The sequence below is a fragment of the Neolamprologus brichardi genome, chromosome 3 (genome assembly GCF_056152115.1).
Source record: "Neolamprologus brichardi isolate AB-2024 chromosome 3, ASM5615211v1, whole genome shotgun sequence".
NCBI classification, from domain to species: Eukaryota; Metazoa; Chordata; class Actinopteri; order Cichliformes; family Cichlidae; genus Neolamprologus; species Neolamprologus brichardi.
This window is the reverse complement of record NC_142106.1, coordinates 60,743,278-60,761,377: the sequence shown is the minus strand read 5'-3', so window position 1 is coordinate 60,761,377 and position 18,100 is coordinate 60,743,278. Positions and strand designations below refer to the sequence as shown.

The following is an 18,100-nucleotide window of genomic DNA, read 5'->3' as shown; positions in this document are numbered from 1 at the left end:
TAAATAGAAATAGAAAATGTATTAACCCGACTAACACACACACACACACACGTAATGAAGCTCATTAGGATCAAACACAATTTTAAGTAGGCAATACTGTTACTATCATCCTGTCTGGTTTATTGAGTGGGTTGAGAACTGATACATAGACGACTGAATTAGTATTATTTTGGGGAAGATGATAGCAGGGATGAACAGAATCCTGCAGCCAGAGTTTAAATGAGTGAAACTAGCAGATTTTTTGTTTTTGTTTTGTTTTGTTTTTGTTTCTGAAGTATGGGGAAAGTTTTACCATGGCACCAAGTTTTAGATTTGGTGTTTTCTCACCTATAAGAGAAAGAATATTCTGTGACAACTCCCAAGACCGGGCTTCTGTATTTTTATTTACTTTTGTTTTTCAGTTTTATCTTTTATTTTTATTTTATTTTTATTTTGAACAGTGCACTGATTTTGTTTGTGAATTTCTTTTCTTTAAGCAGATCTGCACGTCGGGAATTAAAAGCGCTACACGTCGTTGAGAAAATTGTTGCAAGTGAGTTTCTCCACATTAAAATGGGCTTTGGAGAAAGCCACTTATTTGGGACGATTAGAAAATGAGAGTCCCTGCCTAAAAAGGATTCAGCGAGGTAATCCGACCTAAAGTTCTTCTTTTTCTTTTTGAAATGACGTCATTTTGCTGAGGGTGGAAATCAAATGCGGCGATAGTTTCCACTATCAGCAAAGAAAGAAAGAATGGATGAATGAATGAATGGAAATAAAAACAAACTGACTGACTGGTAAAAGCTGACAAGACTTGACCACGACTCAAAGTTAACCTCCACTTAGACAGGACAAAAGGGTGGATGAATTTATGTGTTTCTTTTTACAGGAGCAGAAAGATGACAGCAACATCTGAGGTTGCGTGACCTTTAGCCGTACCGATTTAACTTGTAAAGGCCACTTTCTGTGTTTGTGAATCTACCAGGGGTGTGTTATCCATGGGCTTGTGTTGCTCACAGAAGTTACTGTGAGAAAGGGTGTACACATCTGCGCAGCGCTAACATTTGCATTCTCCTTTCTACAGCATTACAGTTCTTCATGTGATTTGATGATGTGATTTATAACAGAACAATTGGTTGATGTTTGTTTCTCTACTACAGGATTGATGATGCTGTTACACTGTGTTGTTGGGAAAATGTTGAAGGTTACTTTGACGATGTGAATAACGTGAGAAATTTCCTGTGTTGAAACCAGTGTCATTCCTTTTACAGCAGGCTTAATTTTATGGCCTTTTACGGCACCTCTGTGCCTGACCACCAGGATTGTCTATGTGTGCTCCTAATGTCTGTTTTTTCTAAGAGTGTATGTAGAGCATTCAGCAGAAAACAGACAAGTGACATGAGGAAACTAATAAGATGCAGTGTTTATGGAATAGTTGAATATGAGCTCATTAGCTGGCCACTACTGAGCTCATAGTGGTAAAATGGGTGGAGTGACATTGCTTAAGGGAAGTCACTGATTAAATTGTGGAATAAATTGGGATGATTCATGATTTGGGACAAATTATGGTAATAATAGTGATTTAATGATTGGAGAAAACCTGCACATGATACTTGTCTTTTATGCTGAATGCTTTATCACTCTTATGATCTACAGTTGGTTGCAAATGTGAAGTTTGATTTAACAGATTTGTCTTCCAGGATACAGGCTCCAGGTGGAGCTGGGAATTAAATAAGCTGAACATGTAACTGCTGATTAATGTTTTTTCACAGGGTTACAGGTTGGAGTATGGCTGCTCCAAGTGGGAAACCCTCGAGATTGTTTTAGAGAGAATGTGCAACATTCTTGTACATGTCTCATTGGGGAGTTGACACATGGTGGAAGTCATGTGGGGAGAGAAGTGTTATTTTTAATCTGTAGATGTCGTGAGGTGCCATGACGAGAAGGAGTGGCTGAGAGGATCGTCCACAAGATGGGAGCTGAGGCCAGGAGAGAGGCTTCAGGAGAATCAGAGATCATCTTCAGCACAGCAGACATCACACAGAGAGCTGTGCTACTGAGCTTCCAGGAGATCAAGAGGAGACTTCCCACAGCAGGATTTTAAATAAAATGAGAGATTCATCGTTGACATTGAGGAAGACAACTAAGGTGTACGACGTGCTCTGCCTTAAATCTTCAGCAGCGTTGGACGTGACAACTCGAGGGATGGCCAAGCTCCAAAAGTGACAGCGCAGAGGAAGTCCAGCGATGGAATTGTGTTTCTGTGTGAAGCACAAATACTAGGAGACTGGGAAATAGTTGACACCACTTTTCCCAAGGATGAAGATCATCTAAAGTGTGTCACTTTGCCATGCAGATTTGATGCTCTGCAGAGAAGCCTTCTGTGAGGGAGAGATGTAAACAGACAAACCTTTCATCTACATTTAATTCATGTCAACTTCTCTAGGCTAGTTGAGGTGGAATTGGAGAGAAACAGTAGTGTTAGGTGTGACTGTTGTAATTGTAACTGTGATTTTTCAAAAGTGAATTGCCCAGAGACAGATCTGAGTCCACTCCGGGGATACCACCATCACAGGCCACGGTAAAGCGAACCAAACGTAGTGAAACAGGTCAATCAGATGAGTGTTTTGATTATTATGGCGGTATAGAGTTGGACTACGTTAAAGGGTCCACAATCTCATATATATTTGATCTTTGCGCTGTCATTAAATGTAAGGGCTTGCTGAACAGTTGGGTCCAACATCTTTAATGGCAGTACAAAATCGGATGGCGTTAGATATGTTGTTGGGAGAAAAAGGGGGCGTTTGCGCGATATTTGGGGATGTGTATTGTACTTGTATTCCAAATAATATAGCTTCCGATGGCTCTGTGACCCGAGTGCTGGAAGGTCTGAGAACGTTGTCCATCACAATGTATGAGCATTCGGGAGTGGATAACCCGTTGGAAACGTGGATGACCTCTGTCTTTGGGCAATGAAAAGGTTTCATTATGTCAATTATGGTTTCTTTGTTTGTTTTTATTGCAGTATCAGTGACATGTGGGTGTTGTTGTGTGCCTTGTATCAGAGCCTTGTTCATAAGACTCATCATGATGCCACTATTGGAAAATGGGGAGTCACAGTATGAAAACATTATGGTGAAAGATTTAGTGTAGTTTTATCTGCCATAGGGCAGATAAAAAGGGGGATTTGTAGAAATGTTTAGCTTATTTAGAGTTTAGAAATGTGTTAACATAGAATCTAGAATTATTGTAGAGACATTGACACTGCCCTCAATGTAATAAAGGCCTGATGGTGTCCTGAATTTAGGAGCAGAGTATAGGAGACCCTCCCCAGTTGAACTGTGAAAGTAAAACAGAGAGGAGTTAATCCTGAGAGGAAATTCCCCAGAGAATGTTTGGGTGGGGGTCTCAACATTTGACCTGGATAACTGTGGTCTGGAAGGGAAATGGGTTTTTTATGACCTCTAGGGAGTCACCTACACCCACAGTGTTTTAACTGTCACGCACACTCACTTACGTGCACACACACATACACACAGGTATGCGTACACAGTCACACACGAGCACTCACATAGACACAGACACAGAGTTTGCAGCACACCGTAGGGGGGTTTTATGATGGGGACGCCTCTACAAAGCTGGCTGTAACTAACAAAGGGGTGAAGATTTTGCAGAGGGACACGCCGGCCTCGTCTTCCCTTCTAGAAGTGCATGCTTAAATGAAGATGAATAAAGATAAATAAAAGTTTTGTGAAAATAACTACTGAGTTCCGGTGCCGTCTCTGGAAGTTTCGACGAATAAAAGAACAGGGGTAAAACTGATTTCGTAACAGAACCCACCCGGGGGATTAATAAAGTTTTATTTTATCTAATCGAATCTGATCTAATAACTTTAATCTCAGCCAAACCAATTTACTCACGAACAAATAAAACACTGAAAAAAGCCCAACAATGATATTTTTAGGTTGTCTAGCGTAGCGAAACTCCGCGGTGATCTGAAAATGATGTGCCGGGAGTTGTGCCGTTCTCGGCGGCTTCAGTGACCATTGAACCCCCTGGCTAGCTATCGAGTTGGTGGGTAACAGACGTCTCCAAAAACGTCGAAGCACTTTTTGCAAATATGCAATATCTTGATAAACCGAGCAGATATTTGATGTTTACACAGCTACTTTCTCGCCTGAAAATATGTTAAAAGTTAATTTTGTGACCCAGAAAGATTAGTATGAGTAATTTTAAAACTTAGTAGCTGCCGCCATTGTTGGAAACTGGAGTTTGGCTGGGCCGCGCTATGAATTCTGGGATATGGTGGGCCACGAAGGATAAACCCGACCCATCCTTCAAATTTGGGGAAAAGGAGGACGCATTTGTCGGCTGCATTCGGAGGAGTCTACGAATTTGGACAGCCTTCGGCGCGTCGCTGTGACGTAATCGGTCTACAAATGCGGCCTTAGGAGGAAGCAGTCCATGAATTTTGACTCGACCAAAGGTTGTTGATGTCTGTGTGCTGCGGGAACTGCCCCAGTGGATTTTGATGTTGGATGCTGAGCTAGGAAAATCCCCAAGTACACGTAATACTTATTAATTGATTGTTTATTCTGAGAAAAAAACAGGAATGGGATATTACATTTTTATGATGCATTATACTGCTGATTTATAAGAAATGTTGTTTGTGTAGAATCATGGCCTTATTTCTCTGATTAGGAAGAACAGAACATACTGAACAGGAAACCAAGGTCATAACTTAGGCTCACTGAGAGAGAGAAAGAATGTGAATGTTTAGGTTTTATGACTTTGAAGGGGGGCGAAGCTATAAGAATGTGAGAAATGGTCAGACACTTCGAGATTTTGCCAGACACCCTCCTGTGCACATCTCCCATCCAGGCGTTTGTAATGCTCAAAGTGTTGTATGGAATAAAGAGATTGTTGATTGAGCATTAACAGACCGTTCTCACTCCCAAGGCGTAACATCCCAACGTTTTGTCCCATCCCGAGGCGTTCCTGAGGAACGCAAAAGGTGACCTTCCACGTTTTTATGTTACACGCCGGGTTATGAATGAATTCCAGTTGAATGACGGACCCGTGGTAAGAGACGTTCCAGCCCTGTATTCCAGCCCTTAACCTAACCTTATCCCTAACCATAACCTTATTCTTTACCTTAACCAGCACTTTAATGACGTTAAATAGTGTTTTCCCAAGGGATTCGAAGAAAAAGAGCGAACATATGTAGATTGAGTCCAAACGGTTCTCATACTTCCTTATTTTACGAGGTCGCCATTTAGGAACGTGTTGGGTGGCCGAAAACTTAATATGTTGACGATTTGTCACCTAGCATAAAATGTTACGCTTTGGGAGTTAGAACGTGTTGGCATTAAACGCCAAGTGTTGTTCTTCCTTCAGCCCAAAGATAAAAGAATTGGGGTAAAATTAAACAATACATACACACACATGATTAAACTAATTACTCTATGCACAAGCAGCCACCTTACTTCATCAGTGTCAAAAGGTCACGACCACTATGTCTTAAACTGCTGTAAACTTATTCTTTAGTCCCATTCATCACCCATGGTCCTTCTCAGCCAGGTATGGAGCTGACTCAAGACATTAAAAGACCTCTCACAGATACAGCTGAACAACAGTTTTCAGTGTGGGGAAGATCTGATTATCCAGAAGATTGTACAATGTTAACATATCTGAGATGGCACCAGCCTCACTCTTGAGCTTCAAAAAGTTTTTCGCGACCGTGACTTCCTCTGACTGAAGTTCAATATGGTAATGCAGTGCCAGCGCTGACAACCCAGTTTGTTTAGCAGATTCATTATAGCAGCTTTAATATAGGGACAACACAACTTCCAGATTGTATGAGTAAAATTAGTTTTTGTTTTCTTTGCCAGTTTAACAGTTTCTGTTTTGCCTGTTAGTACTCCCTGTCTGTTTCCTTACCTGGTTCTTCCTGAACTTGTACTTTCTCCTCATGTTCCCCTCTTTCCTCTCTCCCTCTTTGGACTGACAATCATACACAAATAGATTGCAATCAATTAGATTAAAAAAAAAACTACTATTAAGATCACTAATAAAAAAGTCCTCTCAGTGTACTTTCAACCAAAAGGCAAATAACCAAACCACTTGCACATCTAATAGAGGATATAAATATTGAAACACTGATCCAACATTATCCTTTATTGACGGATCATTTGATTTTACACTTTTACCTGAATGTGGCTCCTTTTTTGGAAAAAAAACGTCCTTATATCCAATATGAACCTGGCTGTCTCTCTCTACACACACACACGCACACACACACACACACACACACACACACACACACACACACATACCTATAAGATTAATGGGCATCTAGTCAGTTAGCTAGTTAGTACCTTGGGTTCAATATGCACATATGATAAAATAACCAGTTTCTCTCATTACATTTCAAACAGGACAGTGGTAACAACAGCAGGCTACAGACAATTTTAAGTTTTATATTTTAAATAGTCTGTATACATTTCAATGGGAGCAACAGGACGGTCAAATATCGCTGATTTTACTACAGAGCAGGACGGATTGTAGAGTAGCAAACATCGTCGGGAAACACGTTTTCAGCACTGCAGGTTACCTGGTGTAATGTTTTTCAGCTAAACAGAAACATGGTCTGACTCCTACCAACTATATAAAGAGTAACTGAAGGTTAAATGCAGCTAATATGTCCTGTTTTAAGGCAGGCACTTCCACCTCCGCTCCGCTGTGTCTCAGCCACCATTGCTCTGGCAGCAAGAGCGCTAGAGCCAGAGCAGGGGAGAGGCGAGCTGGAATAAACCATTTTGGGAGGGGGGGCTATCTATACTTTTGTTGTTAAAATGTTCCATCTCAATTAAGTACTGTATGCTTTTTATATTTTTAGAAGTGTGTCACACAAACAGCAAATATTGTCAAAAAAGTATGAAATCTTTGGGGGTGCTTTGATTCATTTTGATGAAGCACCCCCAAAAAATGAATCAAAGCACCCCCAAAAATGGGCAAAAATCGCCCCTGGATGTGATACAGAAACCATCAGTTGGTAGAAATATGTGCTTCATTACAAGTGAAGTGAAGTCACCGGTTTCGTTGGAGGCTGTAGATACAACGATTCCCCTCTTGGTGTTTTTTAAACACCAAGATCTCAGGACACTTTATGTTGCTACTTTATTGGATCTATTTATTTATTTATAGCACTTAACAAAATTGATGCATCAAAGGGAAGTTGAGTGTACTCAGCTGAGATGGACAGCGGACCTGATACGTATCACTCACACATTTTATTCTAGTAGGAAAAGTCAGACTTTGAGCTGTGACATTCAATCTTTGCTTTTTCTCGGTGAGAATAGTATTTTACATGACTATAATATAAAACTAAAATCTTTGTACATGTTGACAAACATTAAAAAAACGAACAGCTGTAAGCAAACAAACATCAGCTAACACGTAGATACTAAACCTTTTTATCTCTCTGCAGTGAAAATGAGCTGCAACATTAATTTGATGAAATTAAACTCAATTGACTTTTTCATTTTCTATACTTTAGGTGAGCAACACACGAGTTATTGTGACATTAAAATACAAACAAGTCATTTGGGGATTTTGTTTCCACCTCTCATGATCTTATCTTAGATTTGACTGGTCTTTATAAACAGCTCCACTCTGCCTGATCTGAACTGTAAGTGTTGATCAAATCATTTTGTATGTTCCTATTTAATGTCTGCATGAACACAAGTTTATGTGTCTGCATGTTTATTCCTGGAGGTGAGAATGTATATGACAGCACTGTTTAATATTAGATCTGCACATCTGCTTTAATACAGATGCTTAAAAAGGTTAAAATCCTGACTTTGATTCTCCACTGTGAGTAGCTCAGCAGCTCTGAGAACTCTCTAAAGTTTTCTTCATGCTGATCACCATCTTCACTCTGTTGGAGCATACATGAGTGTCACTGAGTGTTCTCAGTAAAGTTTGTTTGAAGGAAAAACACCATCAGTCGTGTGGAAATGTAGAGAGTCTGTGAGCTGCATTCACAAACAGGTTGGATCACTTTGAAAGTCAGCGATTAGAGGAGGTTCTTCCATCAGTACCAAGCTCTGCTGATTTTCATTAATAAAACTTCAACCTGTTCAGTGAAAAACAGAGTGAAATCAGACAAGACTGAGTCCACTTTTAACTTTGTTTCGTCACATTTAACAGGAACTCATCTGAAGATCAGCCTCCTCCCTGTAAGGGGAAAATTCTTATCAAGTCTCCACCTGTCCTGTTTCAGGTGAAGCACCGCCTCCTTCCAGGAATCACCTGTGTGTCCGTGTTTAGTGTGCAGCTGTGGAGCTTGTTGTTGGTGTGTCAAGAAACTGTAAGTTTGCTTTGTTTCCTCCTTTAACAGTTTGTCTTTAGGAACTTTACTGTTTGTTCAGCTCATGTTTGATTTCTTCACACAACAAACTGTGTGTGTTTGTATTTTCGGTCTCTCCATTAAAGTCAGTGTGTAATGTTTTCCTGGCTAACATCAGCTGTGTGCAGCTTAGTTCAGCACAAATCTGCCGCTCCATAGTTCACGGTAACGGACTCACAGCTGGACCAACGAGGCCGAGTGTGTCCGCCACTCTCAGCTACGTTCGTGTTTGTGTACTTGTAGTTTGTACTTTGTGAGTTTACTCAGAGCCCACAGAGGACGCAGCGTACGTGATGACGTCACAGCCCTTTACCTCCTTTACTGTCACTGTGATTAATATTTACACACGAGACACCTGCAGAGCTCTGACGCTAAGCTAGCCACACAGCATGCTAACACTAAGCTAACGCTAAGCTAACGCTAAGCTAACACTAAGCTAACACTAAGCTAACACTAAGAGTTCTTACAGACACGAGTTAAAAAGCTGCTTTTAGTTTGTGATCAGAATCCAGGACTGAGAGCAGCAGCAGAGCTGATGGATGATGAATTACTGGATGGAAGAAGCTTCTCATTAGCAGTAAATCAGTGTGTGTGCAGTTCTCTGCAAACTCAGCAGGAATAATTAGTGTGAAGCTTTAACTCTGTTGATCCTCCTTGAATCCTGGATCAGCTGAAATGTTTAAAATGTTGTTCACACGTGTTGAACTGACTGAAGCTTCCAGTCACAGTGAATCAGTGTGTGTCAGTGAATGCATCGTGTGTGCTTCAGGCTCCATCTAGTGGACTGATAGTAGAGCAGCTGATGGCAGCTTCCTCTGCCCCACACTGCTGTCTGACTGCATTCAGCTGACACTGAGATGAAGCAGGAAAGAAGCAGCTGATATTTGGACAGCACACATGATGGAAAGGAGGATTTCAGCTGATGTGCACATGGATGATTTGTGTTTCCTCTGCAGGTGAAGGTAGAAAGTGTGTGTGAGCTGATGTGAATTGAGCACCATGGATCAGTGTGAGGACAGAGAGGAGGGAGTCCCTCCCTCTAAAACCACTCTGTGTGGGGAACATGAGAGCCAGACCAAAGCTCAGAGGTGAGATGACCATCTCTAACTGTCCATGACTCTTCTCCATGTCACAGCTCAGCACTCACATCACTGCTCCATCATTATTCACAGGAAGAAACAAGGAACTAAACGTAAACATGAACCTGAAGCCAGCTGTGTGTCCTTACAGAGTGATGGGTCTAAAGATTGGCCCCTTGCTTTTAAAGTCCAGCCTGTGTCTTCTGCAGAGAGGTGAGCTGTTAGTAACATGAACTCTTTGATGTCAGTGGTTTCTTCCACCTGTCCTCGTCCTCCTGCTCCACGCCTCCACATTAATGGTCCTGAGTGGTAGTCACAGAGGGACTCAGAGCTCTTTCTGAATGATGGCTCAAGTGTTTTAGCAGACTGTTTAGCCTCAGCACCAGGCTCCAGAGTACAGAGCTCTTAACACTGGTTTTATTGACACTTTTAATCTGTTTGTGAAATCATTCCTTTTTTCCCTGAGCCCACAGAGTCCATCCCAACTGCTTAGGAAGACGAATCCTAACAGCTTTCATTCGGTCTGGTCTCAGACACAATGATGCAAATATGTCAGTGTTTCTGACCGCAAACGGATTCTGTCTTATGTCCAAAACAACCTGCTAGGAAGAAACCAAGCCTACGTGCCCATGTACTTTTAACAACTCCAGTGTAATAAAATGCTTCTGATTTACCAAAAAACCGATAAGGAGTTTACCGATATGTTTATAGTTGCACAAAGACGTCACAGCACATACTGTCAGCAATGTTTCTCATACTTTTATCTTATAGATGAGTAAAACTGCAATGAATGGTTAAGTTCAATGTTTTTGTGTCATTTCTTTGTTTTCTTTTTATCTGCTTCCTGGATATGACTCATTAATAAATAATAATTACTAAAAGGCTTTTGGAAATCACAATAATCTGTTTCCTAAAATAGTGGTTAGCAGTCTTTATTTCTGAGCTTGTATTTTGATCAGCAAAGAAACAAAATGAACTACATCATCTGAAAAGCAGAGATGAGATTCTGAGACCACCTGAGTGGAAGCTTTCTACTACTGAACCCCCAACATACAAGCAGCAAGCCGAGGGGATACTAAAATACCCACCCCAGCTACTGCCTCTTAGCAAGAGTAACTCCAGACTGAGACAGTCCAGTCCCTCTCCAGGAAACTGGTTCTTGTTAGCTGAGCCTGACTATATACCTGAAGGCCTGAAGGTACCTCTCAACCTAGCTCAGGCTCCTTCCCCACCAGAGAGCTGACATGTCCCACTTGCTTGTCTCAGTAGCCAGGGACCAGTCTGCCAGGATCTCCACTCGTGGCCACCGCCCAGCACACACTTCACCTGACCCCTATGGCACCATCTATTGGTAGGGGGCCTACAGGAGGAGAACTTCTGCACAATCTTGTCAAATTTGAATAGTTTTTAGCAACAGTCAGTTAATGATTTCAGTAATAAAGAAATGTGTTCACAGAGCGAGGAAGAGGAGTGGTGTTTGTGAGGATGAGCAGCTGTCCTGCTGTGCTTTGTGTCAGGACGTCTTGAAGGATCCAGTCTCTTTTTTTTTTTTTGCCTGTCCCGTTTGGTTCTTTTGCATCAGAATAATTGTCTAAAGGCGAAGAAAGATGCCCAACGGATTTACTTTACCAAATGGACCATCCCAGCCTTGCCGTAATGGTCCATTTGATTCACCTTTTATTGTTTATTTTATTTTTTATTTTCACCTGCTAGATACGGGACAGACTTGACTGAGGAAAAGAAAGAGGGTAAGAAAAACGGCGGGAAAGAGGGACGGGGATAAAGGGCAAAAAACAAAAACCAACAAAATAGGCAGACAAAAAACACATCTATCAATCACCTGGATCACCTGTTGAGAAAGAAAAAAGAAAACAAGCAGAAGAAAAAGAGAGCAATACAATAAACAACATCATGATGATATATGTGAATATAACAGTAAATACTAAATATAAAACATTATTGTGCAGCACGAAGGATCCAGTCTCTACCAGCTGTGGACACTGGTTCTGCAGACAGTGCATGTCCTCATACTGGGACCAGTCTGCTTCATCAGGAGACTCCTCCTGTCCCCAGTGTGGAGAAAGATCCAGAAGCAGAGCTGGACTGCAGACAGCCAGTCAGAGCAGCTGTGTACAAAGTAAGACTGAACATCTGTCTGCTGATGGACTCATTTCTGAAAACTGGACTTCTTGTGTTGTTCAGACATTGAAGAGTTTTCTTTCTGTTTTTCTTTCTTTCAGCAGATGTTGGTCTGCAGGAGGTTTTAGATGAACATAAGATCAGTCTGAGGAGGAGATGTGAACGTGTGACTGAAGGAAGTGATGAAAGAGGAAGTAGAACCCTCCTCAACACCATCTACACTGAGCTCTACATCACAGAGGGACAGACTGAAGAGGTTCATACCCAACATGAGGTGAGGCAGCTGGAGACAGCTTCCAAGATGGACGCCCTCCATGACGCTCCAATCAGGTGCCAGGACATCTTTAAAGCCTTACCTGACCAACAGAGACCCATCAGAGTGGTTCTGACCAACGGCGTGGCTGGTGTTGGAAAAACCTTCTCAGTGCAGAAGTTCACTCTGGACTGGGCAGAGGGCTTGGAGAACCAACATGTCAGTGTGGTGGTTCTGCTTTCATTCAGGGAGCTGAACCTGATCAGAGATGAGCAGTACAGTCTTCTGGAGCTGCTCCATGTTTTCCATCCAACATTACAGAAGGTCACAGCAGAGAAGCTGGCTGTCTCTCAGCTTTTGTTCATCTTTGACGGCCTGGATGAAAGCAGACTTTCATTGGATTTCACCAACAGGAAGCTGCTGTCTGATGTCACACAGAAGTCATCAGTCAGCCAGCTGCTGACAAACCTCATCCAGGGGAATCTGCTTCCCTCGGCTCTCGTCTGGATAACTTCCCGACCCGCAGCAGCCAATCAGATCCCTCCTACATGTGTTGACAGGCTAACAGAAGTACGAGGCTTCACTGACGCCCAGAAGGAGGAGTACTTCAGGAGGAGGTTCAGTGATGAAGAGCTGTCCAGCAGAATCATCTCCCACATGAAGACATCCAGGAGCCTCCACATCATGTGTAGAATCCCAGTCTTCTGCTGGATCACTGCTACAGTTCTGGAGCACATGTTGACTACAGAGCAGAGAGGAGAGCTGCCCAAGACCCTGACTAACATGTACTCACACTTCCTGCTGGTTCAGACAAAGAGGAAGAAGAACAAGTACCATGAGGGACATGAGACGAGTCCACAGGAGCTGACGGAGGCTGACAGTGAAGTTCTTCTGAAGCTGGGGAGGCTGGCGTTTGAACATCTGGAGAAAGGAAACATCATGTTCTACCAAGAAGACCTGGAGCAGTGTGGTCTGGATGTGACAGAGGCCTCGGTGTACTCAGGAGTTTGTACAGAGATCTTCAAAAGAGAGTGTGTGATCTTCCAGAAACCAGTCTACTGCTTTGTTCATCTGAGCATTCAGGAGTTTCTGGCTGCCGTCTATATGTTCCACTGTCACACCAACAGGAAGACAGAGGTGCTGAAGAAGTTCCTGGGATATTTTTATGATTCTCATTATCCTGGAAGGAATCCCGATAATAAACCATCTCTGGATGATTTCCTTGAGAGAGTCATGGAGAAATCCCTCCAGAGTGAAAATGGCCACCTGGACCTGTTTGTTCGCTTCCTTCATGGCCTCTGTCTGGAGTCCAACCAGAGACTCTTAGTAGGTCTGCTGGGTCAGACAGAGATCAGTCCAGGAATCATCCAGAGAGTCATCAACAACCTGAAGGAGATGAACAGTGATGAAACTTCTCCTGACAGAAGCATCAACATCTTCCACTGTCTGATGGAGATGAACGACCTCTCAGTACATCAGGATATCCAAGAGTTCCTGAAGTCAGAGAACAGATCAGAGAAGGAACTCTCTGAGATCCAGTGCTCAGCTCTGGCCTTCATGCTGCAGATGTCAGAGGAGGTTCTGGATGAGTTGGACCTGCAGAAGTACAACACATCAGAGCAAGGACGACAGAGACTGATTCCAGCTGTGAGGAACTGCAGAAAGGCTGGGTGAGTCCAGATGTGATCATTAACATCATTAATTAGTGTAGATTAGTAGTTTAGTTCTTCAGATATACGCAGTACTAAACGACTCTCCTTAGTTTGAGTTTCTCAGATAAAATGTGTGTGTGCACTTACGCTGTGTGCTGTAGACTCACATCTACATGTAGTACCTGTGTGGTGTCATCAGGGGGCAGTATTTTAAACCTGCTGCTGTTGTTGGTCATTCAGACGCTCCTGTTAGACAGAGACAGAAATAAGAATCTATGAAGAGCTTCTTTGTAGTAAAGTGAACTCTAATGTTACAAACAGAGACAAATATCCAGAGCAGTCACCGTCTGAGCTTCTCCTCTGACTACAGACACAGTTTAGTGGCATAAACATGGTGAGTGAGGATGAAGGTGCTGAGAAAGACTCTGTTTTAGTTTGATTAAAGTGCGATGTACTGATGAGTGACAGTGCTGTGGGTCAGAGTGAGGCTCAGAGGTGAACCAGCTGTGCTCTCTTACTGCCAACAGTGGGACAAACTGAGTGAGAAGACACTGCTGACATCTGGACTGAACATGTGTCAGATATGTGAGCTAATGCTGATGTCACAGCAGCTCATGGATTCACTCTCATTCCTGCTGCTGCTCCTAATGTCTTCATGTCCTCATTAATCACAGAGCTGATTGTTCAGTGTTTAGTTGTTGCTGCTGAAATGTCGTCCCTATTTTCTGCTGATGGAATTCACTGCTGTGTTTCTGGCTGCTGTTTACATCCCCGAGCTAACTTCCTGGCAAACGACATGATGTCATCAGTGTTTTATAGACGGTGTGAGGTTCATGTTGTAACCACAAAGTGTTTGTGTCCGTACGCTGCAACCTTCCACACCATTCCTTTATTGTACAGACTCAGCAGCAGCTCCATGGATCCCAAATCCAAGAGTGGAGAACAGATTTGAAGTGTGTCACATCCATGCAGTCACAGCTGTTTCCACCATGTTTCCACTGATATTAATCCTGTTCAATGACAAGTTTCATATCAGTGAATATGTTCTTTAGGACGTCCACTGACATGTTTAAGTGTCCTGCTGGAAATCACTCAAATCATCCATGAAATCCATGAAAAATCCTTTTAGTGTTTCTAACTTCACCCTCTGTCCTCTCTCTCTCTCTCCATCCTCCTCACTGCTTCTTTCACTGATAATCACACAAACATCGTATTCATAGGGCTGGGCGATATGGCCTAAAATTCATATCATCGTATAATTTGAAGCATGTGCGGTAACGATATATATCCCAATATATTCTTTTCTTTTGTATAATGTATTTTCCACACTTAAAATCCTTAAATTTTCTCAAAAATTGAGAATGTGCCTTATGTATGAATTCTGGTTGTGCTTACTGACCTCGAACCGATGTTGGCTGCAGAAATCTGTTAAAAAATATTTTAGTACAACTTTGGTAAGCCGCACTGCTTGATGGATTGTCAGAGCGTTACGGCTGCCGTAGTGAGGAGCTTCGCGGAGTAATCTGGGTCCAAAACTCCGTCAGCTTCAGGTCCTGAAATCAAACAAACACTGAGAGTTAAAAACGGTCTAAATTCTTTCATCTTTAATAAAATTATCAGCGTTGCTGCTTTACCAGGTGTAACAATTAAGTTTAACATCCAGGCATCCATGAAAACAGAAGTTATCACATTTAACAGAGTTAGAAGTTAACAGGAAGTTAGCTCGCTAGTTTACACAAACATTTCATACCATGTTCTGACTGAGAGATTTTTGAAACTAATTCAAACGTACAGCTCTGCTACCACTTCCAACATAAATGAAGACAGAAAACTAAACAGCAGTGGTGTTTGTAGGGTTACTGAAGTTGGGCTAGCTGGTATATAATGTCGTGCTACGTGATTGCTAGCGACACAGCTATGTTAGCTTAACATTAGCACAGTGAAGCTGGAGGATGAACGCCAACTTTTTTTCCACTCAGTAAAAGTTAACGTGAGGGATTCTGGTGGTCAGGGACAAATGCAATCGCATAGCAGGATGCTATACACGGGCCAAACTGAGCAGCAGCGAGAGAATTCAACATTAATGAATCAATAGTCGTGTCCAAATTCATGGGCTGCATCCTCCTGAGGAGCCGGCCTTCGCGGTCTACGTGGGCCGGGTCCTCAGAAGGTTGGGTAGGCCGGAAGTAAACGGCTGGGGAAATTGGACGGTCTAGCCTTCAGATTTGCGTCACCGCTGTCTCGGTGGAGTTTAATAAACTCAGCCGTCTGCTCCTTGCTATCTTGTACTAGTGTTTTATTTTTACTTTGTTTTAAAACATACTAACTCTCTACTTGTTTATGATCGCCAAATGCTGCTAGCTTTAAGATCCTCTCAGTTAAAAACTCTTTATTGCAATCGTGGATATCAGGGAACCTTCTCCCCACCGCTCCTGTCAGGAGTTCCAGCTTGTCTCCGTTGTGTTCTGGTACTACCTCAACTGAGAGGGCGCTGTAGATGCCGTGAGAAACGCAGTGGCTTATTGGTGAGAATCTAGGCTACCTGGACACGATTTTGAAAAATACCTCACCCTATCCCGACTGGATTTGACCGTGTCAACTACTGGCACTCTCTGGACATGGCTTACACTTGCCTGACACCTGTTGTTGGGCTTACGACAATAACCCCTCGCCAGCGTCCCCCCCCCCCCCCGTCTTCACTCAGGTGGAGTAAACCCTCAGAACTTACGGCCGATAGGTCGGGCATCCGCTTCGGCCGTTGAGCCACCGGTACCATTAAGATTAAGTCTTGTTATTGCTCGATCGCTAGCAAACAAAACTTGTATTCTTAAGGACTTCTTTACTGATCGGGAACTGGATCTAATGCTTATAACGGAAACTTGGCAGAGAGTCGGTGAGTCCAGCTGTTTACCGCCTGACTGTGAATATCTTAATGTGCCGAGGATGACTGGGCGTGGTGGTGGAGTGGCGGCTGTTTTCAGGAAGAAGCTCTCTTGCAAACAACTCTTAACTCACTCGTATTCTAGTTTTGAACTTCTGACGTTTGAATTGGGGCATCCCCGCCCGACACTCGTTGCAGCTGTATACAGGCCTCCAAAATATCACAAGGATTTTATCCAAGACTTTTCAAACTTCTTAGCTGGAACTGTGCCAAACTACGATCGAATCTTAATCGTTGGAAATTTTAATATTCATGTGTGCTGTCCCTCTAATTCACTGGCCAGAGACTTTTTAAGTTTGATAGACTCCTTCAGTCTTGCTCAACTTGTGTCTGGGCCAACCCAGAAACAGGGTCATACATTGGATCTTGTGCTGTCTCTGGGTTACCGGTCCTAAACATGGAAATATGTGATGCTGTTTTTTCTGATCACTGTCCTGTTGTGTTTGATATACTTTTATCTCTCCGCCATTTTACACCTCTTATTTCTACACGTCGTTGTCGTGCCTTTAACCAATCTACAACAGAACAATTTTCTATTGCTTTTAAAAAAAGTTTTAAGATCTCCCCTTGGCTTTGGTACCGAGGAAATGACAGTTAATTTTTATGATAAATGCAAAACTGTCCTTGATGAGGTCGCTCCTTTTAAAACTATAAGCTTGAAACCACGACCAGACCCATGGATAAATAAGGCCACTCGTTCAGCCAGACGAGAGTGCAGGAAGGCTGAACGTAAGTGGGAAAAAAGATGGGCTGCAGGTGTCCTTTCTCATGTTGAGACAGTGTGTACAGGTATCAGGACATTGTAAAAGCAGAAAAGTCTAGGTTTTTTTCTAATGTTATTGAGAATAGCTCCAATAATCCTCAGATTCTTTTTTCAGTTATTGATTCTGCCCTGAATATTTCCCCAGCTTCTTGTATTAATAGTTCCTCAGACACCTGTGAAAGGTTCTTGCAGTTTTTTATCAATAAGATAAAACAGCTTCGATCTATGATCGCCCTGCCTTCACATGACGCGTCTAAAATATTCACCTGCTCTGCTGTTTTTGATCAGTTTGAGCCTGTGTGTCTTGATCAGATGGAGGAAGTATGTAGTGGCACAAAGACATCATCGTGTCCAAATGATATTATTCCAACACATATTCTAAAAAACATTTTTAAGGTTGTCAGTTCTGACATTTTAGCTATTTTTAATAGCAGCCTTAGCTCAGGTGTTGTGCCAGCCTGTTTTAAACATGCTGTTGTACAGCCTGTATTTAAAAAACTTAATCTTGACTCCTCTGTCCTCACTAACTTCAGGCCTATTTCAAAGCTCCCCTTCCTGTCGAAAATTTTGGAAAAGATTGTGTTTGTTCAGCTGTAATCTTTTGTAAACAGACACAATGTTCTTGAGAGGTTTCAGTCTGGTTTTAAAACTCTTCATAGTACAGAAACTGCACTTTTAAAAGTTCTTAATGATCTTTTATTAGCCACTGACTCAGGTGACTTAGCTGTGCTTCTGCTTTTAGATCTGACCGCAGCCTTCGATACTGTTGACCACAGCGTTTTAATCTCACGGTTGGAGCATTGTGGCGTAAAGGGCACCCCATTAGAGTGGTTCAGGTCATACCTGTCTGACAGGACTTTCTCTGTGAGCTTTGGAGATTTTAT

The 18,100-nt window shown here is 42.4% G+C and overlaps 1 protein-coding gene across 8 annotated transcripts in view; it reads left to right on the top strand.

Moving 5' to 3' along the window:
• Window positions 1–18,100, top strand: part of LOC102777248 (NLR family CARD domain-containing protein 3-like) — a 1,099,208-nt gene that overhangs the window by 768,704 nt on the left and 312,404 nt on the right. The window contains exons 4-7 of one of the 8 annotated variants that reach the window (XM_087837886.1): window positions 2,372–2,411; window positions 10,903–11,003; window positions 11,443–11,605; window positions 11,709–13,530. The exons of 4 other annotated variants lie outside the window; for them this stretch is intronic. In XM_087837886.1, coding sequence (XP_087694012.1) covers window positions 2,372–2,411; window positions 10,903–11,003; window positions 11,443–11,605; window positions 11,709–13,530 — 2,126 coding nt within the window. Of the gene's footprint in view, window positions 1–2,371; window positions 2,412–9,561; window positions 9,682–10,902; window positions 11,004–11,435; window positions 11,606–11,708; window positions 13,531–18,100 lie in introns of all 8 variants that reach the window. 3 more of the 8 variants (XM_087837903.1, XM_087837887.1, XM_087837888.1) reach the window with 3 other exon arrangements.